Source organism: Salarias fasciatus, chromosome 1 (genome assembly GCF_902148845.1).
Source record: "Salarias fasciatus chromosome 1, fSalaFa1.1, whole genome shotgun sequence".
NCBI lineage: Eukaryota > Metazoa > Chordata > Actinopteri > Blenniiformes > Blenniidae > Salarias > Salarias fasciatus.
Window position 1 is genome coordinate 18,337,207 of NC_043745.1, and position 13,178 is coordinate 18,350,384.

Below are 13,178 nucleotides of genomic sequence, written 5' to 3' on the forward strand. Positions count from 1 at the left end.
CTGTGCGGACCTACCGACCACCTCTCTCCTCTCCTTCACTGAATCCCTTCATCTGCCTCTCCTCCGGTCCTCCGGTCTCGGCTATGACAGCTCACACCAGCGGCGTGTTGCCCGATCTCAGACCGTCAGCCCGTCACCGGTCGTCCTGTCCAAACCTCACCATGGACGTGTGCGAGGAGGATTTTCGTGATTGATCCTCGGGTGCTTTTTTTTTTTTTTTTTTAATTTTCTTTTTATTTTTTTATTTTGTTTTTATTTTCTCTTTCTATAAAAAAACGAAAGAAAAGGAGGAGGGGGCGGGCGTCCTCTTTTACCCCCCCTCCGCTTCTTTCAGCCAAGCAGAGCGGCAAGGTGGGGAGAGAAGGCTTAAAATTTTAAGCCAGCTTGGATTTATTTAAGAGCAAAATGACGGATTTGGGAGCGCCGGAGATGCTGCTGATGAGGAGGAGGCTGAATGCGAAGAAAATGGGAAGGCTGAGACGCGACCTGCCGCTTCTCCTCCTGCTGGGGCTTCTCATCGGGGATTTCTCCTCGTCCAAGGGTGAGTTTTTTGGAGGTTTTCAATTTGTCTGCGCGTTTCGCTGCGAGCGAATGCCCGCATGCGAGGCGGGCACGTGTACGTGCGCGCGTGCTGTGCGGGGATCGCAATGTTCGCAGGTTGGACTGTGTGCGTGTGCGCGGGCACGAGAGCGAGAGAGAGAGAGAGAGAGAGAGCGAGAGGGTGGGGGGGTGAGAGAGGTAATGCGTGCAGTTTCGTTGCTGCAGACGGCGTTGTTGAGTGAGAGAGTTAAGGCTGCGCGCGCCCTGTACGCTTGCGCGCAGGTTTGGGTAACTGCGTGCGTGCGTGTGCGTGTTTGAGATGCACACACACACACACACACACACACACACATATGGGTTTTTAGTTTGTGCGTGTGCGCGTGAGCGGCGGGAAACAGAGTGCAGTGGCCAAGTTGGACACATTCTCACATCTGGGGAGCAGTGGAGGCATGCTCGGTTTTTTGGGGCCTGCTGTGCAGCGGCTCTCCTCATATAAGTTAAAAATGACTCGCAGAGCACTTAAACCAGATTCCTGACACAGTTAGAAGTCTTGATTGCTGTTCGGCAGCTCTTCCTGGGTCTGCTTCTGTCTACAAATGAGCAGAGAGCCATTTTCATGCGGTGCACATGAAGAGAGGAAATCCCAGGCTCATAGTTAAACATGGTTTTGGTGAGTCGCACTTTCGGTGGAGCAGTTGTCTCAAAAGACTATGGATTGTGTGATGTTGCATGTCAGCAGAGCAGCAGGTCCGTGTCGGCTGAATCCTGTGACCGAAGAATTCCCCCGTGTTAAAGATAGACGGATGGAGAAGTGTTAACATTCCCCTCGTTCGGTGGGAGCCTTAATGTTACTCTTTTTATCAATAGCTTCTCTGTGTGAACCTCCCCTCCCTCCCTGTATCAATGCCTGATCCTCTGTATGTCTTCCTTGGACTCTCTCTCTCACACACACACGATTCTCACTCTTTCAGAAAATAGTTTCTAGTCACATTGAAATGGCTTATAATATTTGGCGTGCTTGCAGCTGATGGTATCTTGTTCCTGTGTCCTCTCTCCATGCTCGTTCCCTCCTCACAATAAATATGTTGGCTGTGATGGAGAGACGGATATAGCGCGTTGGTTTGCGCACGGTGTCATCTTCATCTGTATTCCCATACACGCAGGCCGTCAACCTGGAAATAAAGGGATTTGAGTGAACGTGTGATTGCTGGAGAAATGTGTATGTTGATGATGACTATGATAGCGGGGCTTTTAAGCTGTTTGTGATTGAAGCAACCGTTTCCTATCACCTCTGAGCCATCTTCCACTTCAATCGCTCTCCGTGTGGTTGTTTCTTGCATTTTTTTTTTTGTCCTTTTCAAATCTATATTTTCTCTTGGGTTTAGACAGTTTCACAGTATGTTTGCAACTCCATCCACTTCAGTTCAGTCAACGAAAATAGATGGTAAAAGTAGTGCATCTTTAGAATCTGTCAGCATTGACAACGTGATAATATTCACAAATGAAGCCTTTCGCTGACTGAGGGGTGATCACAACCAAAGACAAAGTAAGAGAAAATTAAAGGGCACACAGACATCTGGAAAGGCAGACGGCAGTTGGTAATAATTTATTTGGTTAAATCTCGAGCCACAGATGGTTGCCAGCCTTTTAAATGGGATGTCGCATTTGAAATTCCAACACAAAACTAATTATTGATTGTCTGGAAATGTCACTTTAGAATGACATGAAAAAAGTCAGGTATTATCGGAGCATCGCGTAGAACTCAAATTGATTTTATTTCTTAGAATTTGAAACCGTATATATTACATTATATCCATCTTCTATGCAACTTTAAGCCATTCAGGGTCACGTGACACTGGAGCCCATCCCAGCTAATGAGTGAGGGCAGGAACTCTGTACAGGTCACCAGTCCATCACAGGACAGAGAAATGGACAGCCACATGCACTGACGTTGCTGGGCTGTTTTAAAGTCACTCATTAACCTCAAACTCATGTTTTTGGACTGTGGAAAGAAAGCTGAAGTACCAGGAGAAACCACACACACACACACACACACACACACACACACACACACACGCACACACACACAAACTCCCACAGAGAGGCATCCAAACAAGCCCAACCTGGATTTGAACTAACCTTGAACCAAAAGTCATGTTTTGCTTTATTTTCTTCTGCACTTATTTGCTTAGTAACATATTACACTGATCTTGTGGCGAATGCTTGCCCTCCTACCCAGCATTGCCGCTGCCTGAGCCTCTGCACTCATCCACATCCACGTCTGGAGACTGGCTGTGGAGTGTTTTGATTGGGCTTCACTCCTGACCAGATGACTGAGTGTTTTTCACCACCCCCACTTAAACGATGTGCTTCCAGAGGACTTGCCGTTTCTCTACACATAGTGGTCTTTCTGCAATCCTCACCTAGTAGACCCGATGCTGGAGCCCTTCAGAGAGCTGTTAGCCCAGCAAAGTGCCGAAGCTTTGACCAATCTCCTCTTCTATCTCATCTGAAGAGAGGCAGAAACAGTTTTTAGAGAATATGCTACGTTTGTTTACAGCGATGCATTCCTCTTAACTGTTGGTATTTTGAGCTTTAGTGGTTTATTTGAAAAACTGCTTTTGCTGCCAATTGAAGTACACAGCTTATTAAAATAAATCCAGGTGTTTTGCAGCATTTCCCTGTCCGATAGCTGCCTTTACATGTGTTTACCTCGTTTCATCGGTTGAGGCTCAGACAGACGGAGAACACATCTCGGCTCATTCATCAAGTTGTTACAGCCAAGAAATGTCCGATTGTCCAAGTGTGGTGAGAATTCCCAAGCAAGTCACCTAATGCTTATATAATTGATATATTGTTAACTACACTCCGCAAGGGATTGTATAGAAGACAGTTCTGGCACATGCACAAACACACACACACCCACTGGTGGGAATAGCATGTCTGAGAACTTCATATTAGACTCCCACTGGGACTCTGAAGCCTTTGTTTAATCACTTGTTCACACACTCACTTTAAATGCGCGCACACACACACACACACACACACACACACACACACACACACACACACACACACACACACACGCACACATGCACACACACGCACGCACGCACAAAGGACATTCCAGTGACTTATGACTATCCCCCTTTCAAAGTGAAGACTGATTAAATGTCTGTTTTTGGAAGGTTTTTAATGTTTTTTTTTTCCTGATGAGCACATTCAAACCCAAATGCACGTATTCCTACACACACACACACACACACGCGCGCGCGCGCATGCACACGCACACGGTGACAATTAGCTGACATTGAATCAATGCCAAACAGCAAGATATTGGAACTTGCTGTCTGTCCCCATGCTTGGCATACTAATATCACACGTGGGACACACACACACACACACACACACACACACACACACACACACACACACACACACACACACACACACACACACTATGAGAAGATAGCTAATTAAAGCAGTAAAGCAGAGCAATTTTTCTCATCCAAATTCACTATAGATACACCAAACTGAAATATAGGAAGAGCATGCAACGTGAAATTGTAAAATCCAGCATTCATTAACCAGGAGATGTGGACCTGAAGTTTTAATTTTTGACCTTGGGGCCCCCAGATATACGTGTGGTAAATATTCTGAAAGCAAGGTTTGCAGAATGAGCTGTCTCTCAAGCGCTCAGCAATCTCCCAGTGGCGTCTTTAGATCAGGTGTCATCACATGGTAATGATTGCCGTCCATATGTGACCACCCGTTACCACATGACTGAGGCCTCAGTGTGTGATGGAAAGCCATATGAATAGCTATGTGAAGTGTAGTGTGTGTGTACTGTATCTTCTCATAGAAATGGTCATATATTTCAAATACTGTCATATATTGAACACTCACACAATGCTCCCTGCAATTTTATGCTTTTTAAACTGCGTTTAAAGCGTCAACATTTTTCTGTTGGTAAATCATCTGTGTGGAACAGAACACAAACAGATAAAGGATGTTTGGAAAATCAGTGGTGGAGGTGCTCTAACTGGCCTGAGATTGTCACTCGCTGGATGCTCTCAAGTCTCAACAATTCTCATCAGTGAAGCGCAGTGCCCATGCAAATGTGGCCGACTGTGTCCTCTTTAAAAAAAAAAAAACAAAAAAAAAAAAAAACGTGTCTTCAAGTGAAGCTGAACTAGTTGAAGAATAACAAAAATGTAGCCTTTTCAAATATTTATTAATCACTGTTTTCAACAAAACTGATCTCTTTCTGAATAGAGAAAGGCTGTGGTTTGGTAACGGCTTGCCAAAGTGTTTCAGTGAAGCCAAACACACCGTCTCTGATTAACATATAAAAGCCGGAGGATCAACAATAAAACTAATAGACAAATTTTGAAGTCTGTTCTACTTTCTTGTGTCATTATTTATGTGCAAATCTCATTTTGACAACCTTGAAGCTGGCACCCCCCCCCCCCCCCCCCCCCCCACAGTTTGTTCAAAATAGCTAAATAAGTAATTCATAACTCCAAAGCACATTCCTTCAAAAGTGTTCATTTATTTGGATCTGGTCCATTTGTCCATCCAGTTATCCTCCTTTTTAACCACTTCATACAACTTAGGGCTGCAGAGCCAATCCAGCTGTCTCTGCTCAAGTTTGTTCATCCTTTTGGCAACAAAAGCTTTCTTGTGACATGTGTCCCATGCAATTGTGCAGTGTCTTTAGAATGATGTTGTTTTACATCATTGTGGAGGGGACATACTGGCGCTATGATGAATCTTTTGAGGTCTGTTGAGATGTCTTTTATACACTCTGTCCTTGTGCTTTGCCGAAGCTGCCTGTCTTGGACAAAGTATGTTACTTTTTAATCAAGTGTGTTTACTGTCATCATTGGGAGGTGAGGATTTTTCTTTTCGGTTGAATTATATTCATTCAGAGCATTTAAAGATTTCTCAAAGTCAGTTGACAGTCATTGCCATACACAACCTTTTGTGTTTAAGCTTTTGAAAGCTCTTTAGAAGTCGGCATGACGACACCAAATGTTTTTATCACGAGAGGGAACAGAGAAGACAACCGCAGACATTCACTATCATAGGGTTAAATAAATGATGAATGCAGACATGTACGGCCTCTCTGACATGGGGGCTGAGTTTGAAAAAAACATTTTAATACAAACATATTGAAGATAACCCGTCTGTGTTTTTAGCTTACAGATTTCCTATAAAAGCAGTGTGCCAGAGTCAGATCACAACTTGTTTTTGTGGTTGATTTTCAATACAGCCTCATGTCTGTGTGAATATTTGTATGGGATTCCCTGTGTGTGTGTGTGTGTGTGTGTAATAATTTTCTGCTCACTATGTATGAGAAGCATAGGGACACTTAAGATTTTAACCTCTGTGTGTGAGAGTGAGGCTGAAAGGCACATGCCCCGGCAGGCACGCAGGTGCAGAGCGAGAGGGATTTTTTTGCTCGATGTTTTCAGGTGCTCGTATTCTAATTGATTCCCCTCAGTCACGCTGAAGATCGCACACATTTCAAACAATCTGAGCTGGAGGAAGAGCTCGTGCATGTGCACCTGCGACGGAAAGAACAAGCTATCTCATTGAGTGCCGATGATTTTCAGGTACTTGAGGGTCCTTCTAGACGTCTAGTGAGACCAGAGAATACACATACACACACTCCAATATAGTTAACTACCTCAGAGGACACAGTTCAGTGGAGAGCAAAGAGTTGTGTGTAAGACAGGCAGAGAAAGATAGATAGAGCTGCTCAGAGGTGGAGTGAAAACCAGGTGAACGTGCAATTCTGAAATTTAAATCTTTGTATTAATGCTCATGAACAACATTTCAGGAAAAGTGGTGCCGCTGTTGGTGTCACAGGGAAGAATTATGTATCAGAGAATTCATGTTAAGAATGCATGGCTCATTATGCTTGATGACGCTATCCTGGGGAGAAAGGAGAGAAAAAAAAAAACCCTTTTTAACTAGCCATGCTGGTTGGAGCAAAATGAACAAGTTATTTGTCTTTATAGTGTTCAAATGACAGACGCTTTAAAAGAGCCATGGCCTACATACAGTACACTAATGTAAAGGGAGAGGGCGAGAAGGAACAGAGAAAATGTGTGAAGACAGAGAGAAAGAGAGAGGGACTGAGGTGGAGGCTGAGATGAGAACCGGCGTGTTAAAGAGAGATGGGACAGCGAGGAGGGAGAGGAAGTGCTATGAAGGGGAGACAAAATGAAAGAGAAAATGAAAATGTATTCTCCAGCAGATGCAATTAATCAGGAATGACTTTTCCATCTTATGCTGCTCGGCTAGTAATGTCTGGCATTAAGTAATGACATCATAACCCTGTCTGCCTCGGATTTATACCACAGATATGGAGGGAAATCCGCCAAACTGACCTAAAGGCACGAACAAACAGGCCCCTAAAATCTGTTGATATTAATGACTAGACTCGGATATTTCACGCTTGCCGTAAATACTGTCACACACAGCAGAAACCCACATCTATCTGTCATTTTAAATCTGAGGGGACAGCATGAAAACGGGATATAAAAGAGAATGTGTATATCATATGAAAAAGCACAACAGCGCTTGAAATTACGAACATCATAAAAGTGATGCCGCATTGCTGGCCCGGTTGTGTTTTCACCGCCCCATTAGTATGCATGAGTAAATGCCACGTCTGCTTCCGTTTTTCAGCTTCTTTTTCTGAACCACCATGCCAATGTTTTTTTTTTTTTTTTTTTTTTTTTAATTCTTCAAGCCTAACAGAAATCACAGAATTTATTTTTTTCTTTTAAACTCTGCATCACTCATGTAAATTTAGGTTTTAAGAGTTTCAGTGTAAATAAAATATTAAACTCCCAATGTAATTCTCATGAGTTACTTCTCTAACAAGCTCAATAAACATGTCCACTACATGATGGGTTAAGCGCTGCATTTGACTGCTGCGGCGCCTTTACGGGGCCACGTTTGGCACAGCAGTTTGTTGCTGTTTTTCTGTACCTTGTACAGACGCCTCGCTGTGGTGGGAGCTGAGGGTTATTTCATAACATAGGATTACTCAGCCAGCCAGCTCTAAAAATAAGCATGAAATGAACCTCTCAACTGGAGTTCATAATGAAAGATCAGTTGGTGTGACTACAAGACATCCATGAAAACCAATATCCAAATTTAATTTGACAGATTATTCAGAACATCAACAGCTATGGTACATTTTTGACAATTTTAGCAAAGTACATAATTTCCACTGGTTTCCGATCCTTTGCTATGCTTACGGTCATGCTGTGCGTCCTGGTGGCTGCCGTTCAAGAAGTGGCGCTCCGTACTGCTCCACAGCTGCCTCAAATCCAGATCTCAGGTATCAAACACTACCTACCAGCTCTCACATCTTCTCTTTTTTTAACGGGATCTGTTTATTAAAAGCAAAAAAAAAAAAAACAAAAAAACAAAAAAAAACAAAAACAAAACAACAAAACAACAACAAAAACAACAAGCTTTTCCATTGCATTATATATATGTGTGTGTGTGTGTGTGTGTGTGTGTGTGTGTATGTATATATATATATATATATATATATATATATATATATATATATATATATATATATATATATATATATATATATGTGTATGTATATATGTATATATGTGTATATATGTATATATTTATATATACATATACATATACATACATATATATATATATATATATATATATATATATATATATATATATATATATATATATATATATATATATATATATATGTATGCTCAGTTGGTAGAGCGGGTCGTCTTATAACCGGAAGGTTGGCGGTTTGATCCCCGCTCCCACAGGCGTAAAACTGGCGTTGTGTCCTTGGGCAAGACACTTCACCCACCTTGCCTAGTATGAAAGTTGTGAGAGTGAATGGTTGGTGGTGGTCGGAGGGGCCGATGGCGCAGATTGGCAGCCTCGCTTCCGTCAGTCTGCCCCAGGGCAGCTGTGGCTACAGTCGTAGCTTACCACCACTGAGTATGGTGTGAAAGGGTTGATGTGATATTGCAGTGTGAAGCGCTTTGGGCTCTGTCAAGCAGGGTAAAAAGTGCTATACAAGTGTAGTCCATTTACCATATATATATATATATGTATATATATATATATATATATATATATATATATATATATATATATATATTCACTCTATATATATATATATATATATATATATATATATATATATATATATATATTTACAATTGTATGATCATGATTGTATGTACTAAGTCAGTTATTTTCTTTTAGTTTTCCAAGCCTTTTGCTGCCTAGCATCGGGACAAAAGAAGCACATTCCATTGTCACAGCTCTGATAGTGTTCCCTTTGTCCAATATGTTGAATCAATACCATGTTCAAGAAAAAGCAATTTTATATGTCACCATATGATGCTGGATAAATCATCCATGCAGTTTTGTGAGTGCTGGTCAAGAAATAATGATGTATAGTGCAATTCTTGTTACTTCCAAAATGCTGGTTGTTTTTGTTTCTTTGTTATTTGGTGTGAAAATTGCGTGATGTTCACTTGTCAAAATGTCCTGAGATGCAGTGCTATGTTGTTGCCAGTTTTCTGGAAAAAAGGTTAAAACTTCCATGGATTTCCACAGTTCAGTGTTGTTTGGTTTCCCAAAAGAATGTGCACGGAATATGCACAGAATGTTCTGCTGTTACTGGCCATATACAATTATTGAAATAAAGTGACATGTTTTAGAGAAAAGAGTTGACTTAAAGACCTCTTAAAATGCACGTTATACAAATAATCTTAAGAGTTTATGTTAAATAGGTTATAGTTATTTTAATTACAGCTGCAATGTCATTTCTAAATTTGGACTTAATTGTTAAGGGACACCATCTAAAAGCTCTTTTGTCACCTGTTGTCAGCATAAAAGTTTGTAGGCTGCCTTGTTCAGTAACAAACTTGCTCCTTACAAAGACAGAAGTGTTTTATATATTTTAATATGTACATAAATTTAAATTATGCAATCTTCTAAACTAAATTCAGTTTCAAATTACTCACATCTTAAATTACTTTGTAAGAACACTGGAATTATAAAAACATGCAACTCTGTTTTTGTGTCACATGCCACACTCGGGGGGAAAAAAAAAAATCAACTTTTATCCTGGACCACTTTAAAGTGGCCTCTCGGCACAGCATCAGCACATTGGCCTCATTGAAATAAATGAGGACACCGAGGTTTTTCATGTAGTGTCTTTGTTGGTCTGAATGTAAAGTCTTCCTTACTGTCATATCCCAGGGCTGAAAGCTTAAATAACCCAGATAAAAGTAATATGGTAATTACTGATCCAGGTAGGGAGAACCCTATTTTGATGACAGCGCCGGGTCAGCCCAGAGGAACTTGAGGGAATTCAGTGTTTTGCTGAAGGACATTTAAATGGGGTTAAGTCTTTAACATTTTTAAAGTTTTTTTTAATTTTTTTTTCCCACTTGGACTGAATAACTGGAAATGTACTCAACGACCCTGCAGCTTGAACCTCAGTGTGTGTGTGTGTGTGTGTGTGTGTGTGTGTGTGTGTGTGTGTGTGTGTGTGTGTGTGTGTTGGTGTAGTGCAGCTGCTTACTGAATGCAAAGGCTAATGTGTGTGTATGTGTGTGTGTGTGTCAGTGTACCATGTTTGCTATTTCATTATTTCTGCCTTACCTCTGTTAGCATGACATTTTCTGGAAGCTGTAGGCTAATAGCTAGCTAGCGGGCTAACATTAAGCGGGCTAATGTGCCTGGTAATGTTACATTTAGTGTTATTTCGGTATTTCTCCCACTTAGTTCCATGGTTTAAGGGCAGTGTGTGTGTGTATGTGTGTGTGTGTGCGGTGAGACAATGTGAGGGCATACCTACGGTGTGTGTGTGTGTGTGAGAGATTGCCTGGGTGTCTGTTGTGTGTATGTGTGCATGCATGCGCACTCTACATATGGAGCCAATGAGTTACATTTCCATTTCAAAGCGGCGAGTCAGCAGCAGCAGAAGCTACTTTCATCCATTAATGTGATTTTATAGAGAGAGCGAGACAGTGAGACACACGCAGAAGGAAATACATAGCGCACAGCAATAATTACTCTCCAGGTTGGCAAAAGAAAGCCAGTTGTTTATTAGCATTTCTGACTCTGGCTGCCACCTCTCATCTCCTGGTCTTTCACCGCGTTTTTAGCTGGATGGTTACGTGTTGCCCCACTTATCTGCAGCACAGTTCGGCATTTTAAAGCAGCTGCCACTCGCATGGACATATTCACTACTCTCCAAGTGCACAGGTGTTGTTATCCCACTTGATCTGCGAAAAGTTAAAAAGTCTGCATTCGATAGCTTGAAAGAAGAATGACTGAGCATGTGTGCGGGTTCGTCTCGGTCTGTCAGGAGAAAACGGCTGAGGGGTTGGGGTTCTAAATTTGTGAATGCGTTGGAGAGAAGCATTATGGGGATCGCCGTGTGCTCCGGCGCCCTTCTGTGTGTAAATGTCCATGTGTAAACGGCAAATGTTTGTGCCACTGAATGGAGGCATCCTGTGTGTACACAGATTTTTGAGGGTGACCATGCGAAAGCTGTACAACCTGCGTGTCGTATCAGCGTGCTGCTGTGAGCTTCCAGTCCTGTGTTGGTTTTGAGTTTGTTTCTATGTGATCGGGTTTACTTGTGTAAACAAGCATGCATGCGTGGGCGTATTTGCCTCTGTCTATTGAGGTGTATATTTCCTTCAAGTCTTGGAGGGTTTTGTGTGCAAATGAGCGCAGGCATAGCATGCAGCACATGTGTAAAATATCTGAATGATGGGGGATTTATTTTTGGAGCCTACATGCTGCATGTTTGAGTGGTTCCGTTTTTATGTGTTTGTAGAAAAAAAAAAGCATGTTTTTTTTGTGTGTTAATTTGTGTAATGCATTTTCATCAGCGCTTGTGTGTGTGCATGTTTGCCACAGGCTATCATTTCTACAGTAGCATCGTTCTTATTCTATCCATTTTTAATGATCGGTAATGGTCGCTAGCAGTGTTGAACTTGCATCGTGAGGACACAGCAAAAAAAAAAAACATGGCCCCGTGGAGCAGAACGCGTTCGAGAGAAGCCAGGAGAAAAGAGGCTGAGAGATAGATTCAGCGGAAGTGGGGAGAGAAGGAACCGGGAGGGTGTTAATAGATGTTAACTCGTGGAAACCAACATCACAGGAGCACCGTGGAAAAGGTCCCATGGTGCACTGTGCCACTGCAGCACAGCCCCACCGGGAGGACAGCGGGTGAAGAAGAAGGAGGGAGGAGGTGTGAAACCGGCCGGCATGCTGAATGACTGACTGACTGTCATTTTGATTCACCGACTAAATGATGAACTGGTTGTTAAATTGATTGACTGACTTGCTGGCTGATTGGTTGTGTTACAGGCTGGCTACGTGACTGACTGAGGCAATTGCTGATTTGTTGAAGGCTTTTTACAAGGTACGTCTGTAATGGCCAAGCAGGACAGGAGAGAGAGAGAGAGAGAGGGAGGTGGCTGATGAAGAGATGGAGGAAAGGCATCTAAACTGTGTTTAAACCTGAGAAAAAGAAAAAAAAGAAAACGGTTTGGAATGAGTTTCCAGGGTCCAAAGGCCAAGAAACGTTCTCGGCACATAATGGCTGTTAAATTGTTCCTTGTTAAATTTAGCTTTTATTTGTTTCCATTAAAAACCACAATGTGCTTTATTACCAATGCTTCCTTGTGCTGTCCTGGAGGGGAATTGCTGGATTTCATACACCAAAATCCAGTAAAATCCAATCAAATACAATTGTAATAAAGTGAATTAAATAACATAGGACAAACAAGGTCTTTCATACAAATCATGAGATCAAGCATAAAAATATAGTTCAATCGCTTAAACCTGCCGTTCAGAGCATTTAATGCAATGCTGACATATGAAAGTGTAAACTGAGCAATATCTGCCTGTCAGCTGGAGAGGAGAGACGGAGAAATGGAGAAGAGCTGGATAAGGAGTGACTGAGTGAAGCAGGGAAGGAGTTAAGAAGAAGGAAGAGGCGCTGGAAAAGAGGAGGGGGGGAGGGAGGGAGGGAGGGAGGGAAGGCCTTAAGCAGTGTGATAAGGAAATAATAAAGGGAAGGTTGTAAAAGGCTCCAAGACTCCAGCTATAGCAGTATCAGTCCCACACACACACACACACACACACACACACACACACACACACACACACACACACACACACACACACACGCCCCGCTGTATGAAAACTGATGTTGCATTGTCCTTTACAGGCCATTAAAGCTGAGCTGAAGCAATTGCTTACTCCTGTCTGACAAATGACGGCTAAATAACGCAGCACTTCTGCCCAGCTTTCAGTCTCTTTGTCTATCTCACGATCAAATCCTTGTAGAGTCTTAAATAGACTTTAAGCGCTCTTTTTGGTGTTGGGATCGAGGCAGGTGGGGCAGTCATTATGGATGAATCCACTCTGCCTTTGTTTTCATTAGCGTACGTCAATCGGGCTTTGTTTTATGAACTTTTTGAGAAATGTTCTCGACTCAAATTTGCACTAATTCGCCTGCATTTTTCCAGCAGAGACGGTATCGAGTCTTTTCAGCACATCTTCAGCACATTAGACAATAAGCT

General features: G+C 42.2%; 1 protein-coding gene across 1 annotated transcript in view; it reads left to right on the forward strand.

Moving 5' to 3' along the window:
* Positions 1-231: 231 nt before the first annotated feature.
* Positions 232-13,178, forward strand: part of csmd1a (CUB and Sushi multiple domains 1a) — a 138,913-nt gene continuing 125,966 nt past the window's right edge. Inside the window, exon 1 of the mRNA XM_030097344.1 lies at positions 232-541. Within this exon, the coding sequence (XP_029953204.1) occupies positions 406-541 (136 nt within the window). The 5' untranslated portion in view covers positions 232-405. The remainder of the gene's footprint in view (positions 542-13,178) is intronic.